The sequence below is a fragment of the Sus scrofa genome, chromosome 6 (genome assembly GCF_000003025.6).
Source record: "Sus scrofa isolate TJ Tabasco breed Duroc chromosome 6, Sscrofa11.1, whole genome shotgun sequence".
Lineage (NCBI taxonomy): Eukaryota > Metazoa > Chordata > Mammalia > Artiodactyla > Suidae > Sus > Sus scrofa.
In genome coordinates, this window is record NC_010448.4 from 82,089,579 (window position 1) to 82,113,866 (window position 24,288).

Genomic DNA, 24,288 nt, shown 5'->3' on the forward strand with positions numbered 1-24,288 from the left:
AGAGAAAAGAGAGAAAACTCCTGAGTAACTATCTTATTTATCACCTTTGGAGAAAACCTACGAGCAATTAAAAATGTGTGTGTGTTTAATAACAAGTAATTTAAAATGTATGTGAATACATACACATACACACTATATTCTTTATTATTTGCTTTCTTGATATACTCCTAAAATACCAGAAGTGGAAGGAACTTAAACATTCTCTGGCTCAGTGCTCTTGTTTACAAAGGAGGAAACGGGGCAAGGGCCACAGGGTCTTGCTGAGGCCTCTCTGCTGCTTCCTGACTCGCCTGCCTTCAGGACCCAGACCTGCCCATTCCCTCTCGCCATTTTGGCCAGGAGATAGGATGAAAAACATTTTTAGAATGCAGCAAAAGGTAACTGAGATGATGACTGCTCCAAAGGAATGTTATTCTAAAGGGCTTAGTTAAACGAATAAAGGCATGAAGAATTTACAAGACTCTGGCATCTGCGGGTTGCTTCGTCCCCCTGCTGGTGAGAGGGGAGAACGTCAGACCTCGGCCGTGAACGGATGAAGTTCCACAAGTTAGGTAAAGACCCCTGAGGAGCCAAGCAGAACTTTCCAGATCGAAGAGGCAAAGAGACACAGATATTTGGGGAAGCGGGTGAGGATGGGGAAGTGCGGAAACAGTGATAACACATTATTAAAGGAAGCTTAAAAAGGGACAGGGAGAGGAAGGTGTCCTTACAAAGGTTTGTTTAAGTTTATTAGACTCTCATTTTTCCACTTACGCTATTTGAAGAAAGTTTTGTTAGTTCCTCTTGTGTTTTGAGTGAGGCTGGGGGGAGGGGAAGGAAAGGATTTTTAGCTTTTACATACACCTGGGATTTTTGCATTTTTAATTTTTATAATAATTTTTAAAAGTACATTTCTTCTTAAAAACTTGTTTGGTTTCAGTATGGCCTCAGGGGCCAGACATGTTGTCTCCCCCTGGAGTTCAGAACTTTCCAGCCCATTCCTACCATCCAATCAGAGCACAGAGCTGGAGAGGGTGCTGCAGCTCCTTGGGTGACACTGCCCTCTAGAGGTCACAAGGACAGATGCGCTAGCCAGACTCACAGGCCTGTCCTGCGAGGCTAAAATCCAGACTTAACAGTCATATGACCCCGCAATCCCACTCTTGGGCATATATCCAGACAAAACTCTACTTAAAAGAGACACATACACCCGCATGTTCATTGCAGCACTATTCACAATAGCCAGGACATGGAAACCACCTAAATGTCCATCAACAGATGATTGGATTCGGAAGATGTGGTATATATACACAATGGAATACTACTCAGCCATAAAAAAGAATGACATAATGCCATTTGCAGCAACATGGATGGAACTAGAGAATCTCATACTGAGTGAAATGAGCCAGAAAGACAAAGACAAATACCATATGATATCACTTATAACTGGAATCTAATATCCAGCACAAATGAACATCTCCTCAGAAAAGAAAATCATGGACTTGGAAAATAGACTTGTGGCTGCCTGATGGGAGAGGGAGGGAGTGGGAGGGACTGGGAGCTTGGGCTTATCAGACACAACTTAGAATAGATTTACAAGGAGATCCTGCTGAGTAGCATTGAGAACTTTGTCTAGATACTCATGTTGCAGCAGAACAAAGGGTGAGGGGGAAAATGTAATTGTAATGTATACATGTAAGGATAACTTGATCCCCTTGCTGTACAGTGGGAAAATAAAATAAATAAATAAATAAATAAATAAATAAAAAAGAATCTCTAAAACAATGCCATTACCTTTTTGTGGTAAAATCTCTTGGCTTGACTATTAAATCCTTTTTTTTCTGATTCTGGAATGACTGAAGGCTGATATTTATAAGGAATGGAGGATTGTGTTGGATATGCAGCAGTAAAACCTAGACAACAAAAATAAAAATTAGCCCCAAACAAAGAATTGACAAATGCACAAGTCACAGAGCTATACACTAACATTTTATTTTAAATGCAATAGAAGAGAAACTTGTCTTTGGACAAGACATAAACAGGAAACTAGATTTTTTTTTTAAAGACCCTCTGATCATGTATTGGGTCACCCCCAATCCCTCACCCCTGGCCCCCAACCTCCTGCTTTTAAACTGGTGAGAGCTGGTCACAGCGCTAAAGCTTCCTGCCCCAGGGAAGAGAAAAGCTCCATCGAAAAAGGCATTCTTGCCAAGGAGGAAAAGAACATAAAACCGTCTGGAGAAGCCTGGGAAGCAGAGCCAGGTAGGGGGCCGGAGCGAGCATCCTCACTTCTCCTCAGTCCAGAGTCACAGATCAGCAAAGCACTACAGAGACACAGAGAGGACAGAAGTCCCAGAGCTCGGCTCACTCTCACTCTTCGGGACACCGTGCAAGACCAGTGTAAGGTTAGGTTTCTGCTCTGAGCAGATGTGGGGTGAGAAAGCAGAAGGGGATCATTTATAGAAAATCAAATTAAATTTATGTACGTCCAGGTCGTGATGTATAAATGATAACGCCCCCTTTCCTCCCTCCCACTCCCCACACGTGGGAGAATGTCCACAATCGTGAGGACTCCACAGGCAGGAGTTCCCTGGTGGTCTAGTGGGTTATGGATCCAGTATGGCCACTGCTGTGGCTCAGGTTCGGTCCCTGGCCAGGGAACTGCTACATGCCGTGGGTGAGGGCTCCACAGGCAGCATCTACCGGCATGGCAGGCTGATTACAAACTCTAATCAGTGCGTGTGAAAAAATCTGACTCCGTTTTTCCATTTTGGCTGCTGACAGCTTTTAAGCTGCACCCTGCCTCTTCCCCTTCTGCTCCATAAGTGGGCAAAGTGATGAGAAGGGCTAGATGCTCCCTCCCTCTTTGAACTTGAGCTGCAAGTTCAAACCACAGCAAAGCCCTGCCCTCACTCCAGCCTCACTTCCTAACCACAATAAAACCCCAAGCCAGTCTCCTTTCCCTGTTCTCAAGCCACTTTTGGATCAGATTAGAAGTCTGCTCTGCTGTCCCCAGAAAAACCTCATAGTATGAGCAATAAACCTTTTCACATCCTTTTTTTTTTTCTTTTTCTTTTTCTTTTTACAGCCGCACCTATGTCATATGGAGGTTCCTAGGGTAGGGGTTAAATTGGAGCTGCAGCTGCCAGCCTACACCACAGCCAGGGCAACACCAGATCCCAGCCACATCTGTGACCTATGCTGCAGCTTGTGGCAACACCAGATCCTTAACCCACTGAATGAGGCCAGGGATCAGACCCGCATCCTCCTGGATACTATGTGGGGTTCTTAGCCCGCTGAGGAACTCCTCACATCCTCTTACTGTCTGTGTGGCATGAGCAGTCTTGACATCTAAGCCAAATTTGGGGTGTGGGGAATCCATCCTGATTCAGCAAGATGTCCACAAAAGTGGGCTAACTTATCTCAATATCAGAATCCTAAGCCTCAGAGAGAAAAATGTGTGCAAAAGTGAAAAAAAAAAAAAAAGATAACTAAGAGAAAGAAAAGAAGAGATGTGTTAGGATGGGAGTGAGGTTGCATGGAAATTTCTTTAAGACCCATTTCTCAGTCTCTGAATTTTGCAAAAACAAAACTGCTTTTCAAAAAGGGAATCCAGGAATTCCCGCCATGGCACAGTGGTTAACGAATCCGACTAGGAACCATGAGGTTGCGGGTTCGATCCCTGACCTTGCTCAGTGGGTTAAGGATCCGGTGTTGCCGTGAACTGTGGTGTAGGTTGCAGACGTGGCTTGGATCCTGTGTTGCTGTGGCTGTGCATAAACCAGGGGCTACAGCTCTGATTAGACCCCTAGCCTGGGAATCTCCATATGCCGCGGGAGCGGCCCAAGAAAAGGCAAAAAGATGAAAAAAAGGGGGGAGGGGATCCAATACCAGAAGGTACAATTATGAACCAGCTTTACAGATGAGGAAACTGAGGCTTAGAAGGATTAAGCTACTTGTGCAAATCACAGAACCATTAAATGAAATAGCTGGGATGTGAACAGCTTGTCTACTGAACCCGGGCTCTTAAACTCTAAGCTGTCCTTCCTCTTCCTGGGCCTGGCTCAGACTGAGGACTCAAAAAAAGAATGAATAAAATAATGGGGAGGGTGCAATTTAGCTTAATTTGCCTGGATTGAGGGCAAAGCAAGTAGAAGAAGCACAATATACTCGGTTAGAAAACATTTGAAGTTATCAATACATAGTATGTTTATTCCTTTCATCCCTTCTCTCTCCCTCAAACCCTCCCCCTGCCCCCCATTCAAGTAGGTAGATGGCTTTCTCTCTCTTTCTTTCTTTCTTTCTTTCTGGCTGCACCCACAGAATATGGAAGTTCCTATGCCACAGCAGTGACCGGAGCTTCAGCTGTTTCAATGCCAGATCTTTAACCTGCAGAGCCACACAGGAACCCTGAATTTTTTCTTTAAAGAAGTTAGAGAGTCAATCAGAAAGCCATAGATACAGGCTTCCTAGCTTTTTTTTTTTTTTTTTTTCTAAAAGCCTAAGCTCATAGAAAGAGTTTACACAGGAGACAGGTAAAGAAGGCCGGGGGTTATTTTCAAAAGGTAAAAGGAAAAGACATTCCCCAGGGGGGAAGGAAAGATTCCTCCTTGACTAAAAATGAAGAAACACTTTGGCTTTTGGTGGTGGTAGAACTGCATATATCAAAGCAGGGAGCTTGTTGAGGACAACTAGAAAAACAGGATTATTAAAATCACGCTGGATAGGAGTTCCTGTCGTGGTGCAGCGGAAACGAACCCGACTAGGAACCATGAGGTTTTGGGTTCAATCCCTGGCCTTTCCTCAGTGGGTTAAGGATCCAGTGTTGCCGTGAGCTGTGGTGTAGGTGGAAGACATGGCTCACATCTGGCATTGATGTGGCTGTGGCCGGCAGCTGTAGCTCTGATTGGACCCCTAGCCTGGGAACCTCCATATGCCGTGGGTACGGCCCTAAAAAAATAAATAAAACACTCTGGATAATCGAATTTCCATTCCCAAACAAAATGAAACTAAATTTGCCATCCTAGCTAAAAAAAAAAAAAAAAGATAAAAATGGACAAAATACATAAAACAGTGGTTTTCAAGACTTAGATATCAAACAACAAAGGATAGGGACCCTTGGAGATGGGAAACAAATGAGGTAGCGATGATAAGACTGCACCCCGCTAACCGCCTGGAGAAGGTCTGCAGACACAGCACAGGAAGGAGGGGCCCAGGTGGAGCCTGGTGGTCTCCTAGAGCTGAAGAGATAAATCTGGGAGTCCAGAAAGGCAGGGTGGTGCAGAGAGCCATAGAAGAGCGAGCTACGTGAAGAAAGAGTTCTGGAAACCTGCACTGGCATCCCCTCCAGGAGTTTCCTGAGTGGTGGTCAGCACACGCATGTGAGAGACCTACCCAAGGTTGGGGAAAGAATCACCTGAAAAATTAAAGGAAACAACGTCTGACTACTGGGAACAGGAATAGCTCCTGTTCCCACAAGTCAGAGTGGAAAGCCTCATAATTCATGGAATACAAGGAGCAAATGCAGAGGGTTTTGCCTCAGAAATAGGTCAAAATGCTGCTCTGCTTCCAGCTAACCAAGCTTAAAAGCAGGTCTTGAACATGTCCAACTATTTCCATGTAATTGAACTGCATCCTAGAACAAAGCACAAGAATTTATAGGACTAAAAATATACAGTTCCCAACAGGTCAAAATATCTCGCATTCAATAAAAATAAATAAATAATGGACCTGCAAAGAGGAAAAGAAATTCACAATGAGGAGAAAATAAAGAATTGATCAAAACCAACTCGGAAATGATACAGATGATAGAATACAAGAACATTACATTATTCATACGAATCACTGCACTTAATATGTTCAAGAAGCTAGAGGAAAGATTGAACTTATTAAGTAGGTATGTGAAAGATATAAAAAAAGATAAAACTTCTGTAGATGAAAACTAAGAAGTCTGAGACTAAAGATACACTAGATGGGACTAATAATAGAGACTAGATCCTGCAGGTGGGGGGAACCTAGTGAACTTGAACACACTGAATTAGAAACTATCCAAAATAAAACACAGAAAAAAAAAAGGACTGAAAAATACAGACTATCAGTGAGCTATGTGAAAACTTCAAGGAGCCTGATACACATGTAATTAGGCTCTCCAAAGAAGAAGGGTGGCAGAGAGGAAATAGAAAAAAATATTTCAAGAAAAAAGTGGCTAGGAGTTCCTGTCATGATGCAGCAGAAATGAATCTGACTAGGAACCATGAGGTTGCAGGTTCCATCCCTGGCCTTGCTCAGTGGGTTGAGGATCCAGCGCTGCCATGAGCTGTGGTGTAGGTCGAAGATGTGACTCGGATCTGGCATTGCTGTGGTTGTGGCTGTGACCAGCAAGTGTAGCTCCTATTTGACCCCTAGCATGGGAAGCTCCATATGCTGTGAGTGCGGCCCTTTAAAAAAAGCAAAAAAAGCAAAAAAAAAAAAAAAAAAAAAAAAAAAAGGAAAAAAGAAAAAAGTGGCTGAAATTTTCCAAATTTGATAAAAAAAAAAAACCAACCCTTAGACCCAAGAAAGTCAGTGAACCTCAAGCACATGAAATAGGAGTATAACTATACCAAGGCACACAGTAAATGCATTGCTTTTTAAAAGCAGCAGAATATTACATACAAAAGAACAAAAATAAAAGTGACAGCAAAGGACTGTTAGACACAATATCTGTAAAGTACTAGAGGGAAAAAACGCTGTCATTCTAGAATCATGTACCCAGTAAAAATATCTCTCCATGACGAAAGCAAAATAAAAACTTCTGAAGACATACAAAAACTGAAAAAAATAAATCCCTGGCAAACTGGAACTATAAGAAAGGTTAAAAGGAGTCCTTCAGGCAAAAGGAAAATGACACCAGTTAGAAATCTGGATCTCTATAAAGGAATGAAGAGCTCTGGAAACAGTAAATATGTGGGTAAATGTGAAACATAGAACAACCAGCACAAAGTGATACATTTAGATATAAGTATAAAATTCAAATCACTTTCAAAATAACTGACTTTTTAAAGCAAAAATAATAACACTGTATCATGGTATTTATAACACATAGAAGTAAACGGTTTAACAACAATAGAGCAAAGGCAAGGAAGGGAAAAATTAAAATACACTGTTGTAAGAAGCTTCTCCGACATACGAAGTATAATAATATCACATGAGAGTAGAATGTGATAAAATTAAAGATGAATGTTATAAGCTCTATACTACAGATCAGCAAACTTTGTCTATAAAGGGACAATAGTAAATATTTATGGCTTTTTAGGCCACATAGTCTCTCCTACAACTATCCAACTCTGCCATTATCAAGTGAAAGAGCCATAGACAACACATAAACAGGTAGCTATGTTCCAATAACATTTGATTTATAGAAATAGGCAGCAGGTCAGATTAAGCCTAAGGGCTAAAGTTTGCCAACCTTTGCTTTAAAGCAAACACTAAGAAAACACTGCAAAGAGTTATTCCTAAGAAGCCAACAAAGGAGATAAAATAGAAATAAAAAACACTCAATACAAAAGCAGCCAGAAAAAGCAAATAAGAAACAGACAGGACAAGTAGAAAACAAGTAGAAAGATAGTAGGCTTAAACTCACACACCAATAACCACATTAAATTTAAATAATTTTAACATCCCAATTGAAAGACAGAGATAGTGGAGTTGGATACGAAAGAAAGATCTAAGTATATGATTTCTACAAGAAATATAAATTTGAACCCAGGAATAGGTTAAAAGTAAAAGTATGGGAAAAGAAACACCATGCTATCAAAAGAAAACTAGGTATTAATAATAGACAAAGCAGATTTCGGAGTCAAAATATTACCTGCAATAAAGAAGGTAATTTCATGATGATAAAGGGGATAACTCTTCAGGAGAATATGACATTTCTAAATGCTGATATATTCAACAACAAGAAATGCAAATTACAGAAAATAAAAACGGATAGAACTGCACAAGAGAAAATTCCGCAATTAATTGTCAGAGATTTCAAAATCTCTCCCTCAATAATTTAAACAAGTACATAAAAGATCGGTAAAGATATACAAGACTTGACCTAATTTGACCTAGCTGACATTTGTAGAATCTCCACCTATCAGTTCTCTATAACCTATCCTGGAAAACTGAAGAGAAAAAGAGATTTCCCAAATCATTCTATGAAGCCAGCATTACCAGGATACCAAAACCAGACAGATTCATTACAGAATGTGAGGGGAAATCACTAAAGATCATGAACCCTCAAGAATACATGCAGAAATTCTTATAAAAATGTTAGCAAATTAAACTCAACAATTTATTTTTAAAAAGATAGAGCACCATGATGAAATGAGGTTTATCCCAGTAATTCAACAATAGGGTAACATTTGAAAATCAATGAAATTCACCGTATTGATACACTAAACAAGAAAAACTCCATGATCATCTCAATAGAGACGGAATGGAATCGAATACTATGTACTCTTTTTGGTCTGGCTTCTTTCACGGAGCACGGTTACTTTGAGAGTCATCCGTGCTGTTGAATATCAATACTGCCTTGTTTTTTATTGCTGAGTAGTATTCCCTTGCCTGGAAATGTGACAATTTTTAATCCAGTTGATGGATACTTGAATTATTGCTAAACGGCAAGTGTTACAAATAAAGCTATTACCAACAGTCAAACATTCTTTGAATGGAATAAGTTTTCATTCCTCTTGGGTAAATACCTAGGAGTGGAATGGTCGGATCCTGTTTAACGTTTTAAGAAACTGCCAAGGGAGTTCCCATCCTGGCGCAGTGGTTAACGAATCCGACTAGGAACCATGAGGTTGCGGGTTCGATCCCTGGCCTTGCTCAGTGGGTTAAGGATCTGGCGTTGCCATGATGCTGTGGTGTGGGTCGCTGATGCAGCTCAGATCCCGCGTTGCTGTGGCTCTGGCATAGGCCGGTGGCTATAACTCTGATTTGACCCCTAGCCTGGGAACCTCCATATGCCGCAGGAGCGGCTCAAGAAAAAGGCAAAAAGACAAAAAAAAAAAAAGAAAGAAAGAAAGAAAGAAAAAAAGAAACTGCCAAACTCTTTCTAAAGTATCTTTGTGCATCTCTGTATTACTGTATGAAAGTTACTTCTACTTCACATCCTCATCAGCAATGGACAGTCTACTTTTTTTTTTTTTTTTTTTCTTTTTAGGGCCACACCTGTGGCATGTGGAAGTTCCCATACTAGGGATCGAATAGGAGCTATAGCTGCCTGCCTACACCACAGCCATAGCAACTCGGGAACCAAGCTGTGTCTGTGACCTACACCGAAGCTCACGGCAACACCAGATCCTTAACCCACTGAGCAATGCCAAGGATTGAACCTGCATCCATGGGTCCTAGTCGGGTTTGTTAACCGCTGAGCCTCAACAGGAACTCCTGGGCAGTCTTTTTAATTTCAGCCACCCCATTAGATGTGTAGTGTATCTCATTGTGGCCTTAATTTGCATATCCCTAATGACTAGTGATGTTGAGCATCTCTTCATATGCATTTGCTCTTTATATTTTTTTCTGTAAAGTGTCTGTTTAGTAGATGGAGAAAGCATTTTGTAAAATTCAATATTCTTTTGTGATTTAAAAAATACTCTAACAAACTAGGAATACAAGCAATTCTCCTTAATCTGATAAAAGGTATTGACAAAAGCCAAATTGCAAACATGATACTGATAATCTTTCTCTTGAGATAGAGAATTAAACTAGTTTGACTGCTATCATACTTCTATTTAACATTGCCCTGAAGGACTCTAAACAGTACTAAGGCCAAGAAAAATAAATGAAAATATATAGGTCAGAGAGGAAGGAAATAAAGTTGTCATTATTCATAGATGACAAGATTGTACATGGAGAAATTTCAAAAGAATCTATAGATAACCTATTAAAGGTAATAACTAAATTTAGCAAGCTCACTCTATAAAAATCAATTTATTTTATTTCTATACCAGCAGCAAACAATTAGAAAATTAAATTAAAATAGTACCATTTACAACAGCATACCATCAAATACCTAGAGCAGATATATATAGAAGATATACAAGGCTTCCACCCAGAAAAATATAAAACATTATTGAGAAAAATTTAAGAAGACTTAAATAAAGGATACACATGGATTGGCGAACTCAATATTGTAAAGATGTAAATCATCCCTAACTTGATTTCTAGGATCAATATGATCCAAATCAAAATGACAGTAGGGATTTTTTTAGGACATTAATGTGCTGATTCTAAAATGTATGTGGAAATGCATTGGGGCCAAGTGGGGTCAAGAGTAGCCAAGATAAACTTAGCACATAGTTGAAGAACTTTTACCACCAGGAAAAAAAAAAAAAAAACTTCTTATAAAGTTATAGTGACTAAGGCTGGTATTTGGTATTTGAACAGAATAAAGAATCCAGACCTCATATACATAGACAGTTTATTTACAACAACGACAGCCCTGCAGCGTGTTAGAAAAAGAATGCTCTTTCCATAAATGATGCTGGGTTGATTGGAAACACATATCGACAAAACAGTAGATTTGGACATCTCCATACCATACACACAAATAATTCCAAGAGAATCATAGGTCTAGATGTGAAAGGTAAAATATTACAGTTACCAGAAATTATTTTGGGGTAGGCAAAGATTTCTTAAACAGGACAGACATGTACACTCACTAAAAGGGAAAAGATTGATTCATTGGGCTATATTAAAATGAAGAGTTTCTATTCATTAGCACACCATCAAGAGAGTGAAAAGGAAGGTCACAGACAGCGAAGATATTTACGTTACCTATAGCCAATGAATGGACACATTTCTAGAAAGGTTTCAAGAACTCCTAAGAAAAGAAAAACCCAACAGAAGAAATGGGCAAAAAACTTGAAGAGTCAGTTCTCCAAAGAGAATATCCTGAAGGTGAGCCGACATACGAAAAAGTGCTCAATCTGACCAAAGGACAATGCAAATTAAAACTGTTATGAGCTAAAAAAATGTTGGTGAGAATGTGAAGCAACTGGAATTCTCATACATCGCCTGTCAGAAGTAAAATTAGCACAACCACTTTGGAAAACTCTCTGGTAGCATCAATAAGCTGATCATAAACATACCCTATGACCCAGCAATTCTTCTCCTAAATATGGATACAAGGAATATATACATATATGTCCCCAAAGACATGAACAAGAATAGTCATAAAAACTTTTAGTCATAGTAGGTCAAAACTGGAAACAATCCAAATGTCTTTTAACGGTACAATGGATAAACAAATTGTGGTTTATTCGAACCAAGACAAACTTAATAGCGATGAAAATGAACTAATTACTGATACACAAAACACGAAGTTAAATCTCTCAGACACGAGATGAGAAGAAAAAAAGCCTGAGAGGAAAGGGTTCATATTGTATGATGCCAGTGTATATAAAGTGCAAAACAAACTAAAGTAATTAATGATATTAGAAGCCAGGATAGCTGTAGTGTTTATATTTGCAGAGAAGGGGGATGATGCCCAGGAAGGGACAAGGTAAGGCCTTATGGGATGCTGTTGATTATCTGTCTCTGGGTCAGAGAAGTGATTCCATAAGTGGTGGTTGCTTTGGGATAACTCATTAAACTGTATAATTATGATTTGCTTTCTAAATATATAATACAGGAGTTCCTGTCATGACACAGCGGAAACGAATCCGACTAGGAACCATGAGGTTGCTGGCCTTGCTCAGTGGGTTAAGGATCCGGCGTTGTTGTGGCTGTGGTGTAGGCTGGGGGCTGCAGCTCCAATTCGACTCCTAGCCTGGGAACCTCCATATGCCACAGGTGTGGCCCTAAAAGACAAAAAGACAATAAATAAATAAATATGTTTCAATTTTCAAGTAGTAAAGAAAAAGAGCACTAAATCAACAGATGGGAGGAAGAAAGAGAGGTTAGGCTGTGGGTTTGACAGCAGCAGGGACTCTAGAAACCCACCAGAAGGGTGAAGAAAGCAGTGGGGTGAAGGAGGATCTTGGAGTGAAGAGTCCAGCCTTAGCACTGACTCCTAAACCTCAGGAGTAGTCAGGATTAGTGCTTACTCACAAAACCAAAGCAGTGTGTGGGCTGAGACAGTGTGCGGACCTGTCTGGAAGGATGACCCATGATCTGAGTACCTCTCCCCTCCCTCGCCCAGCCTCCCCATCAGCACATCACCTATTTCTACTGAGAAAGATCCAAACCTTGAAACAAGGAGGAAAGACATAGGATTTGTGCCAGTAAGGACTAGAGTTAAGCTTTCCAACAACCCAGCAGAATGGAGGCTTGGGTTAAGTTTTAGGAAATAAAGAGCATACGATTTCTTCTTCCTTCCCCCCCCATCCATTCTTCTCACAGTTTCTTCCCAATTATCACACCAGAAGCAGTGGGGGAATGACAGAAGCAATCTATTTGATAATCCTCAAGGATGGTGTTGTGGGTACAATCTAGGATTTACTACATTCCCCTAAAATTTGCTCTTATGTACTAAAATGAACATGTCAGTGGAAACAACATAAATGTCCATCAACAGATGAATAGATTAAGATGTGGTACATATATACAATGGAATACTACTCAGCTATAAACAAAGAATGAAATCATGCCATTTGAAGCAACATGGATGCAACTAGAGATTATCATACTAAGCAAAATCAGAAAGAGAAAGACAAATACCATATGATATCACTTATATGTGGATTCTAAAATATGGCACAAATGGGAATTCCCACTGTGGCACAATGGGATCAGGAGTGTCCTGGGAATGCTGGGACGCAGGTTCCATCCCCTGACTAGCACAGTTGGTTAAGGATCTGATCTGGCATTGCTGCAGCTGTGGATTAGGTCATAGCTGTGGTATGGCTCAGATGTGATCCCTGGCCCAGGAACTCCATATGCTGCAGGATGTGTGTGTATATGTAAATGAACCTACCCTCAAAGCAGAAACAGACTCACAGACACAGAAAACAGACTTGTGGTTGCCAGTGGGGAGGGAGAGGGATGGACTGGGAGATTGGGGTTTAGTAGATGCAAACTCTTATATTTAAAATGGATAAACGAAGTCCTGCTGTATATCACAGGGAACTATATCCAATCTCCTGGAAAGGCCATGATGAAAAAGAATATTTTAAAATGTACATATATGCATAACTAAATCACTTTGCTGTACAGCAGAAATTGGCCCAACATTGCAAATCAACTATAATTTTAAAAATGAACAAAAATGAACATGTCAGGAGCTCTGTCCTCCCCATCAAAAACCTCCGTTATAAAATTCACCAGACCTTTCTGTACTCTCTTGGCCTTTCTGGAACACTTTTTGCCAGAGTGTTGGTCTTTTTGCGTGGAGTTGTCCATTTCAGCAAAGTTCTGTGCTATATTCCATTTGTTTGATTCTCAACTACATGTTCTTCTAAGCACCTGAAACAACAAAATACAGCATCTGTTGGAGTTCCCATGGTGGCTCAGTGGAAACGAATCTGACTAGCATCCATGAGGATGCAGGTTCCATCCATGGCCTCATTCAGTGGGTTAAGGATCTGGCATTGCCGTGAGCTGTGGTGTAGGTCGCAGACTTGGCTTGGATCTGCCTGTTACTGTGGCTGTGGTGTAGGCTGGCAGCTACAGCTCTGATTCCACCCCTATCCTGGGAACTTTCATATGCCGCAGGTGTGGCCCTAAAAAAACAAACAAAAAAAGAAAAACAAAATACAGCATTGGTAAGGTTCATTTTGTTGATAAATCTGGTTAGAGGTTTATTGATCTCCTCAAAGGAAGACAAGTGGTTTTATTGATTGTTTTATTGGGGTTTTTTTTTTGGGATTTCATTTATTTCTATTATTAATTTTACTATTTCTTTCTTTCTATTTACTTTAGGCTTCATTTGCTTTTTTTATTTCTCCTCACCCATGGCACACTAGGGAAGCTCCTAGGCCAGGGACTGAACCTGCACCACACCAGTGACAATGCCAGGTCCTTAACCACTAGGCCACTGGGAACTCCTCATTTGCTCTTCTTTTTCTAGCTTTTAAAGGTGGAAGCTTAAATCATGGAACCTAGACTTTCTTCTTTCTTAATCTAAGTATTTAATATTATAAATTTTCCTCTAATCACCATTTTAATGGCATCTCACATAAGGTGTAATGTTGTGATATGCTTGGGTTATAGGATGGAAATCCTGTGAAATTGGATTATTATGATCATTATACAACTACAGATGTGATAAATTCATTTGAGTAATAAAAAAAGAACCCCCCCAAAAATAAATAAAACATTAAATTAAATGTAAAAATTAAATGTAACATTAAAAAAATGTTTAATGTTACATTAAAATTAAATGTAACATTAAAAAAAATCTGTAATGTTGTGTCTTCATTTTTCCATTTCAAATAGCTTCTACTTTTTCCTTGTAATATCTTTTGACATATGGTTTACTTGGAAGTCAGCTGTTTAATTTCCAAGCAGCTGGGGGATTTTCCAGATATCTTTGTTATTGATTTCAAGTTTTTCTGCTGTTTTTGGATGGAGGTTTTTTAATGTCCATTAGGTTAAATTGGTTGACAGTGTTGTTCAAGTCTTTTATATCATTTTCTATTTATTCATACTATCACTCAGGAGAGAAAAGTGTCCCACATTACAGCATTGTGAATTTATTTATTTTTTAAGTTTTGTCAGTTTAGCTTCGTGTATTTTGAAGCACGCACATTTATGATTTTTACCTCTTCTTGATGAACCTTGAAATGCTCTTCTTTATCCCTGGAAATATTCCTTGTTCTGCAGTCTGCTTTTTTTTGGGGGGGGGGGTGTTAATATACTCACGCCATTTTCTTTTGATTACTGTTAGAAAACTGTATCTTTTTTATCCTTTTACTTTTAACCTATCTATATCTTTATACGTAGAGCGAGTTTCTTAAAGACAGCTTATAGTTGGGTTGGATCTTGGTTTTTTAAAATCTGATCAGAGTTCCCGTCGTGGCTCAGCGGAAACGAATCCAACTAGGAACCATGAGGTTGTGGGTTTAATCCCTGGCTTCACCCAGCGGGTTAAGGATCCAGTGTTGCTGTGAACTGTGGTGTACGTGGCAAATTCGGCTCCGATCCTGGGTTGCTGTGGCTGTGATGTAGGCCGGCAGCTTTAGCGCCGACTGGACGCCTAACCTGGGAACTTCCATATGCCTCGGGTACGGCCCTAAGAAGCAAAAAAAAAAAAAAAATTAAAATTAAAATTAAAAACATAAAAAAATCTGCTCTGGTTATCTTTTGGATTGGACTGTTTAGACCTTTTACAGTCAATGTAGTAATTTATAGGGCTGGATTTAGACCTACTATTTTCCTACTGTTCCATTTCATCCTCATTCTTTTTTTTTTTTTTTTTTTTTCGTCTTTTTGCTATTTCTTGGGCCGCTCCCTCGGCATATGGAGGTTCCCAGGCTAGGGGTTGAATCGGAGCTGTAGCCACCGGCCTACGCCAGAGCCACAGCAACGCAGGATCCGAGCCGCGTCTGCAACCTACACCATAGCTCACGGCAACGCCGGATCGTTAACCCACTGAGCAAGGGCAGGGGCCGAACCCCACAACCTCATGGCTCCTAGCCGGATTCGTTAACCACTGCGCCACGACGGGAACTCCCCTCATTCTTTTTTTTTTCCTTCCTTCTTTTGAATTAAAGGAGTTTATCTTTTTTTTTTTTTTTTTTTTTGCCTTTTCTAGGGCCGCTCCCGCAGCATATGGAGGTTCCCAAAGCTAGGGGTCCAATCGGAGCTGTAGCCACCGGCCTACGCCAAAGCCACAGCAACGCGGGATCCGAGCTGCGTCTGCGACCTACACCACAGCTCACGGCAACGCCAGATCCCCAACCCACTGAGCAAGGCCAGGAACGAACCCGCAACCTCATGGTTTCTAGTCGGATTCGTTTCCGATGCGCCACGACCGGAACTCTGAGGAGTTTTTCTTTTGATTCCAATTTACTTGTATTGCTGTTTTATTGGTGACACTTATTTTATTTTTAGCAGCTTCTATGCAGGTCTCTCTTTTCTGGTGTCCTACCTTGTAAATTCCAGCCTCTTTGGTCTCTCTGAACTCTGATTTCTACATCCCCAACTCAGAAAACTGGACTTGCTGTGGGTCTCCCTCTCCCTTGAACTGTGGCCTAGAAACTGCCCCCAAGATGGGGTAACTGTGGGGTTCACAGTTCTGGTCTCCCTAAAAATAGTGTTTCAGGAGTTCCATCATGGCACAGAGGAAATGAATCTGACTAGAAACCATGAGGTTTCGAGTTTGATCCCTGGCCTTGCTCAGTGGGTTAAGGATCCGGCATTGCTGTGAGCTGTGGTGTAGGTCGCAGATGCGGCTCAGATCTGGTGTTGCTGTGGCTCTGGTGTTGGCCTGCAGCAACAGCTCCGATTCGACCCCTAGCCTGGGGGCCTCCATATGCCATGGGTGCGGCCCTAAAAAAAAAAGAAAAAAAAATAGTGTTTCATGTATTTGTCTATTTTTTGTTTAACAGCAGGAGCCTGACTTAAATTTCATAGGAGTTAATCTTTAATGAACAGACTTGAGTTTTATTTTGCTCACTTTTTTTTTTCCTGAGGAATTTACACCATTTATAAATACTAACGAAGGAAGGATTGAATAAATGATGTTATGCTCTACCAATTCTTTGCTCCTTCAATATTTATTCTTCAATCTATTCTATCACCCTCAGAGCAGCAATTCTCAACTGTTTTAAGTTGACAATATCTATACTAAAAACTTAATATGCAATATAATCATTGACAACACACCCAAAGAAATCAAGAAATTAAAAACAACAGAAACAAGTCATTGGTGATCATGACACAATCACTGCTCCAGTATAAGAATGTCTTTTAGGGTCTATAAAAGCAGCCACTATTCACTCATCACCTTTCAGGGTTGTGTTGTTGTCTTAGAACCATTTACTTTCCTAGCTGCAATAAAGTTGTTTTCTTTTTTTTGGGTTTGGGTTTGTGTTTGTTTGTGTTTTATGTCTGTACTCGCAGCATATGGCAGTTCCCAGGCCAGGGACTGAATGGGAGCCACAGCATCATCCTACACCGAAGCTGCAGCAACACCAGATCTTTTAACTCCAGCCAGGGATTGAACCTGCACTTGTGCACAGACCTGAGTCACTCAGCCACTGCAGTCAGATTCTTAACCCACTGCACCACAGCGGGAACTCCAATAAAGCTGTTATTATTATTATTATTTTGCTTTTTAGAGCCACACCCGTGGCATATGGAAGTGCCCAGGCTAGGGGTCTAATAGGAGCTGTAGCCACCAGCCTACACCACAGCCACAGCAATGCCAGATCTGAGCCATGTCTGCGACCTACACCACAGCTCATGGCAACACTGGATCCTTAACCCACTGAGCAAGGCCAGGGATCGAACCTGAAACCTCATGGTTCCTAGTCGGATATGTTTTCACTGCACCACGACAGAAACTCCCCTAAAGCTGTTATTTTTTAAATGCAGTACTATGTTAGAGTTATGGGTGATTAGAAAAAAATTCAAGCTTCTTATTATAATGGTAATATGTGTAATATGTGCATATTGTCGAATTTGGGAAAAGACAAGAAATCTAAAAGATTTTTTAAAACAATCCATATTCCTACCACCTAATAACAACACTATTAATAATGCCTTCCAGCCTTGCTACTGCATACCTGTGAAGCCAGGATGAGAGAAGGTGCAGCCCAGGAGGGAATGGAGCACTGCCCAGGTGTGCCTCACTGGTGCACTTGCTTGTCTAACTGCTCATGACAGGAGATCATGGGCTTGGAGTCTAAGAAAGAGCAATGAAGATACACCACCTTCCTAATCAACCGCATGTGTTTCAGCTGTTGGCAGGTGGGGGCCAGTGCAGAGATCAAGAGTATCCAGTCCTATATTCAAGGTTAATAGTCCTGGATACTGCTGCTTAATAACTGATTCTGGATGAGTTACTTTTGAACCCATTTCCTCCTCCATAAACTGAGATTGGAAAGAGTACCTTCCTCTCAAAATGCTTGCGAGGATTAAATATGGTGATACACGTGAAGAAGTTGATGCTGCCTGGCCTACTGTAGGCTTTTATTAACATTAGGTTTTAACAAATGCACAGGAGTAATATATTAACAGCTTAAAATAATAACTATCATTTCTTGAGCCCTCACACTCCTAAATGCCTTATATAGAGTACCTCATGCAATTTTTACAATAATCCAGTGGGGTTTTATAGCCATTTTACAGATGAGAAAACAGAAGTTCAGAGAGAGGGGTGGTTAAGTGACTTACTTAAGGTCACACCAGAATAAGAGGTGGATTCAGGCTTTGAACCCTGGAAGTCTGACTTCTGCTTGCTCTAAACCATTGTAATTCCCTCCAAGGCAGCACACACTAAATGTTAACACATGCTAAATGTTGACATTTACTACCTTTAAGTGCGTATTTTTTTAAAAATTAGGATATTGCATAGAGTTTTCAAAATGCAAGTATTTGAGTCTTTTTTTTTTTTTTTTCCTTTTTAGGGCCACACCTATGGCATATGGAAGTTCCCCCACTAGGGGTTTAATCAGAGCTGCAACTGCTGGCCTACGCCACAGCCATGGCAACACCGGATCCAAGCCATATTTGTGACCCCCACTGCAGCTTGTGGCAACACCAGATCCTTAACCCACTGAGCAAGGCCAGGGATTAAACCCACATCCTCATGGACACTATGCCGGGTTCTTAACCCACTAAACCACAAAAGGAACTCTCGTATTTTGAAGCTGTCTTGGATTTTCACAGTATTGGGGTTCCCCAGAACGTAGTTTGAAATTTCCTGAGGCAGCCCACTGTTGGATAGTTTGAATTGCTAGAAAGTTCCTGCCTGAATAAGCTCAGAATAAGTCTCACTCCTCTTCCACACTGGTGAATTTCTTTTGTGAAGTTTTTGTTTGTTATGTGCATGTGTGTGTATGCTGGGTCACAATATAAAATGCATTTCTTATCATGGGTCATAGTCATAAAGTTTGAAAGCCACTTTCAAACAAGTAGCTCGATAAATATGTGCAGACTGAATGAATGAAAGAATGCTAGGAGTAGACCTATTTTATCAATAATGTGCATAGAAGAGTTCCCAGGTGGCTCAATGGGTTAAGGATCCAGCATTGTCACTGTTGTGGCTCGGGTCATTGCTGTGTTGCAGGTTCAATCTCTGGCCCAGGAACTTCTGCATGCCTCAAGTGCAGCCAAAGATAATAATAATGTGTATGGATATACTCATAAAACAACTCTTTCCATCAGGAGCTATATTCTATAAAGATTTAACTCGCATGAGCATAACTATAGGCATATTTTCCTTCTACCATGTCTGTGTTTTTTAAAAAAAATCCTTTATTATTTATCCCATAGTATTATCCCATATTTCATATATTTATACATGTATGTTACTGTACAGTAATCAATATATACTAAACCATGTATACGATTACTCTATGTGGTATTTTTATGGATTTGCACGAGTAGTTTCGACTCTATGAGATTGTATTGATTCCGTTATAATGCTATGGTGCATCTTGAAGTATTTTACATTTTTCAAAGCCCTCTCAGGTAAATAATCCATTTCATATTTTTCATCAGCTGAGAAAGCCTGTCAGAGATCTGAAAGAAGTTTTAACAGCCAGCTAGTGACCTCTAGATTCTAATCACATCCTTTTGTTTTATAGATGGTGAACCAAGGCCCTGAGCAGGGAAGACATTTGAAGAAGAACACCCAAGGAGATGAAGTGGATCTAGGATTAGAACTCTTTTTCGTCCACCTGCTGCCCAGCACTGGAGCCCCAAAACTTTGGTGCCCTCGCAGGGGCTGAGGCAGGGGAGTCAGATGTCCATGCCCCTCACCGGAGTTCCGTGGGGGAAAGCACGCCATGATTATTATCATTTTTCAGGTGGGGGACTCTGAGGGCACACCTCTGGGGAGGGGCACCTCCAACGGTGGTTTCTTCCAGCCCTCAGGGCACCACCTAGCCCGACACCAGAATTCTGCACGCACCGGGCCGGCGGGGATCTCACTGACCATCCCATGCGGTGCGCCGGTTCCTCCTCCCCAGGACCCCGGGATCCGCGTCCCAACAAGAGACGGTCTCCTACCTCGTTGGGTCCCCAGCGCTGAATCTGGCCTGCCCGCCTCCCTGTCGCTATGGCAACCACAGATCTAACATTCCAGAGTCCACCTTCTGCCCGCCTTCTGACGAACTCTAGCCAATGGCGTCCTCTGTTTCTTTAGTTGCAAAGTTATTGACCAATGATCAGAGGCATTTCAAAAACCGCTGGGCTGCTGCCACAATTTAGGGTTCAGGTTTACTACGTCAGGATAGGTGGAGAAACCTGACATGGACTTATCTAGGCAACCCCTCAAAAATCTTGTGATAGACCAAAAGTCTTAGAATATTGCTCACCCAGAGATCCTACTTCAAGGAATAAACCGAAAAGAACTAACATTCATCCAAACCCTGTTTGTAACAAAGAAAAAAGACTGTTATGGGTCACCATACAAAGGCAGCCAGTGAGTGTTTCACGTGCCCCTCTTCACACACTTCAGAGCAATCACGGTGATCTTCACTCCAGTGACTTCCCTTTAAATTTAGGATGAAATCCAAGAGTTCCCCCTCGTGGCTCAGCGGCAACGAATCCGACTAGGAACCATGAGGTTGCGGGTTCGGTCCCTGGCCTTGCTCAGTGGGTTAAGGATCCGGCGTTGCCCTGACCTGTGGTGTAGGTGGCAGACGCCGCTCGGAGCTGGCGTTGCTGTGGCTGTGGTGCAGGCCACCACAGCCGGCGGCAACGGCTCCGATTGGACCCCTAGCCTGGGAACCTCCATATGCCGTGGGTGCGGCCCTAAAAGGATAGAAAAGACAAAACAAATAAATAAATAAAATAAATAAATTTAGGATGAAATCCAAACATCTTCATGTAAGCGGTTCCTGGCCAGTCCCTCTGGTAACAACTTCTACCTCACATGCGCCAGAAAAATCTCTCACTAGCCCCGCAGTCCTTGGAGCAGTTTCAACAGTTATGTCTCCTTCTTCTCTCAGTTGTTCCCTCTGAGTTCGCTCGGGTCAGGGTCTGAGCCATGACTGGCTCTTTCTCATCATGGAGGTCTCTATCCAAATGTCATGTTTTCATTTGTAAAATGGGCATGAGCCCAGTGTCTCACTTAGGGAGTTGTTGAGAGGATCTCAATTGAAAGGCATGTGAGTGAAAAAGCAGAAACACCATGCACGTATTCAGTATTTTAAAATACATTTTTCCCATTTAAATTTAATTTTTAATTGAAGTATAGTTGCTGTACAACATTATGTTACAAGAATACAATACAGTGATTCACAGTTTTAAAGGTTATGCTCAGTAATAGTTATTATAAAATATGGGCTATATTCCCCATATTGTGCAATATATCCTTCTGGCAATTACAATTATTTCAGTTGTACATTAAGGAAGCATTCACCAAGCGCTAGGCTTATTGAGAACCTTAAGAACTGCTGAGCTGCGGAGGGAGGGCTCGTACAGTCTGCGGCCAACAGGTGTTCTGGGAGGGCACACAAGGAGAAATTTTGGGGGCCCCTCCGTTTTGCGAGGAAAGGGGCCTTGAAAGACGTGTAGGATTTGATTACCTGGTGAGAGCATGGCGTGAGCGAAGAGCAGGAGCAAAGCCCAGGAGGTGACTCTGAGGATAAGGAGGGAGGACACCTGGCAGGCTGCCCATCTGTCGGGCAGGTGGAGTGAGCAGTCACCGGAGCTCTGCAGACAGCCAAAGAAGAGGAGCGAGGTTTTATTCCAACTTCCTTCCTGTGGCCGCTAGAGGGGACTCTCTCCAGGTGAGCGCAAAGCTCCGTCGGGGAGCCGCCTCTGCCTGGCTCCGCGACCCCACGCTTCAAGCAAGCTTTGCTGTGCAGCCAATGATCGCGGAGTGTCCCGCCCACTCCCTCCTCGCAGCCATTCGTTTGCGCAAAATGTCCGCCAGATTTTGACGGGCAGGCGACCTGACAAATAAAATAGAAGCCTTTGAAAGCAAAACACTGCAGCATTCCGGCAGCTCTGAGTTGAGGAAGGAATTGAAGAGGCTGTGTCGCCGGCTTGCGAGAAGAATCCAAGTCGCTCTCAGAAACGTTTGCTAGGTGGGCCTTGGTGGAAACGCCCCCGGTAAGTAGCGATTAAGACTAAGGAGGAGGAGGGTGGCGGAGACTTGAATTCAACCTTCGTTTCAGAAAAAGCGACTACATTTGTGATCATCGTACATTCCCTAGTATGAATACCTTCCTTCTTGCAGTCACTAGGCTTGTCACTTTGGGTCTTGTTGCCTCAGAATGCTTTTTCCATTTTCACATCGAGGAGAGGGGGCGTGGGTTTGCTTCAATAAAGGCGATGTCAGGCTTTACCAAGTCAGGAGGTGAAATGAAGTAACTTCGTCAAAATTGCCCCTGTACACGCCAGCTTGAGCTTCCTGGAGATAGGAGATGGTCAAGTTAGCAGGTGGATGAGGGGAGGCATTCTTGATCCGAACCGGCCGCTGGAAGTTGTAGTTTCCAGCAGGTTGGGTGGGGACTGAAGAGTGTAACCCTTTAGTGAGCAAAAGCCAGAAAAGGGAGAGCACTCAACGTGTAATGAACACTCAGCAGCCAGAAGCTGAATTGTCAGGTGATGGGAAAGGGCGTGTTTTATTTATTTTTTCAGATAGATAGAACCAAATTCTAATACAGACCCTACTTTTAGCAGCCATGAGCTGTGGTTCTCTCATCTGGGAAACCTGCTCTGAGGGTCGGTGAAGTAATTCATTGAGATGAGGGGTTGGGGGTGAAGTGGAAGCCATCACCTAGTGAATTATCTTTCCTTTTTTTAAGTCAGTGACCCCGTGCTCACTGCTGGCTGTGAGGAGCTCAAAATTAAGGGGTGGCTGGCAACACAGTTGGCTGCTTGCCTCTAGGGCATATGCTAGTCCTGCAGAAGTGCTCTGAAATCAGGAAAAGAGAGTCACTAGGTAAAGAATGTGCACCTTGTAATGGAGGACAACCTGCCAAGGGTTTGGCCAAGGCTTTTAGTCCAAACTCCTACCCAGCTGAGGGAGAGTTTTCTATCTGCAGGCCATGATGCCTCAGAGGCTTGGGGGTTCCTGAGGCGGAGAGGGAGGCTGCTTTTTAAAAGTGAATTAAGTGAAAGCAACCACAGCCTCCACAAAGGAAAGCAAAAAACAGAGACCTCCCTGGGGAAACCAGAGGGCCTGGATTCCCATCACCCCCTTGGCACCTCCCTGTGGTTTCTCTGATGTGCCGTGGGTGGGGCTGGATCTGTCAGTTGTATCTCTGGAGTTTCGGTTGGTTAGGCCTGAGTAAGCCATTCTATTCTTGACTGTGAAGCAGTCACATTGCACCAGGTGCTTCGGAGGCCTCTCTATAGTCTGCTGGTAGGTATGTACGGAGGTCACTGTGCCAAGCTCTGGGCTTGATCTCAGGAAGGAGCAACTGCCCAAGGGATTCAGCAAACAGTTTCCGAGAATTTGTGCTCCAGCGCCCCTTTACCTCCAGGTGGAAAGCCTCTAAGAATATCTCAGAAATCCAGAGAGCCCTGGGCTACTTTTCCTTTCTAAGGCTATGATATTAAAACGTTGCTGTAGGGATACATACATTTAACACAGTAATGCTTTTCACCCATGCATGAAAGTATAGTGAAGAAGAATCATGCTTTTCACAAGATTACAAACTCACATTCATAGGGCTTTACTGTCAGGGAGGCCCAATTATAGGCTATGAGTTATAAAGTTGTCTGATGAATATACTTCCTGTACCTATATACTGACTATATAACCTTATCTGGAGGCAATAGCAATCATTTAAGTTTGAGGCTCTTTGACAAAGTGAGACCTGGGCTAAATAGTCTTCATGCTGCCCCTGTGCTAAGCCCTCCATCTGGTATCTCCTGGATGCTGGACATGATTCGAGTCCTGTAACACATGACTGTGCAGTTCACATCCGGGCTTAAGGCTAGATAACCTAAGGAAATGGAAGCTACAGGAAAGACGAGAGACAGCTTTCTGAAGCCTCGAAGCGTGGCAGAAACGTTGCCCGTTTAACAGGCATGTGGTAAGCCCTCAAATATTTGTTGCCTGAATGCATGAAAAAAAGGAAGGAATGTTCATGGGTAAATTAAATAATTAAACCAGTAAGAATAAAGTCAGTACAAATAATAACTGACATTCATTGACAGTTTGCTGTGCACACATTTTATATGCATTATTTCACCACATTCTCACATCAA

The 24,288-nt window shown here is 42.0% G+C and overlaps 2 protein-coding genes across 14 annotated transcripts in view; one reads left to right on the top strand and one right to left on the bottom strand.

The window, feature by feature from the left end:
• Positions 1-21,890, bottom strand: part of STPG1 (sperm tail PG-rich repeat containing 1) — a 58,787-nt gene extending 36,897 nt beyond the window's left edge. For 4 of the 8 annotated variants that reach the window (XM_021095551.1, XM_021095549.1, XM_021095546.1 and 1 more), the window contains exons 1-3: positions 21,651-21,882; positions 13,278-13,413; positions 1,774-1,892 (exon numbers count right to left, since the gene is read on the bottom strand). In XM_021095551.1, coding sequence (XP_020951210.1) covers positions 1,774-1,892; positions 13,278-13,350 — 192 coding nt within the window. In that variant the 5' untranslated portion in view covers positions 13,351-13,413; positions 21,651-21,882. Of the gene's footprint in view, positions 1-1,773; positions 1,893-13,277; positions 13,414-20,127; positions 20,621-21,650 lie in introns of those variants that run through there. The other 4 variants (XM_021095544.1, XM_021095550.1, XM_021095545.1 and 1 more) reach the window with 4 other exon arrangements.
• The window catches only part of NIPAL3 (NIPA like domain containing 3), a 54,772-nt gene continuing 52,433 nt past the window's right edge, over positions 21,950-24,288 (top strand). For 5 of the 6 annotated variants that reach the window (XM_021095543.1, XM_005665096.3, XM_021095542.1 and 2 more), the window contains exon 1: positions 22,027-22,179. The gene's annotated coding sequence lies outside the window, so the exon portion shown is untranslated. Of the gene's footprint in view, positions 22,180-24,288 lie in introns of all 6 variants that reach the window. The other variant, XM_003127700.6, reaches the window with a different exon arrangement.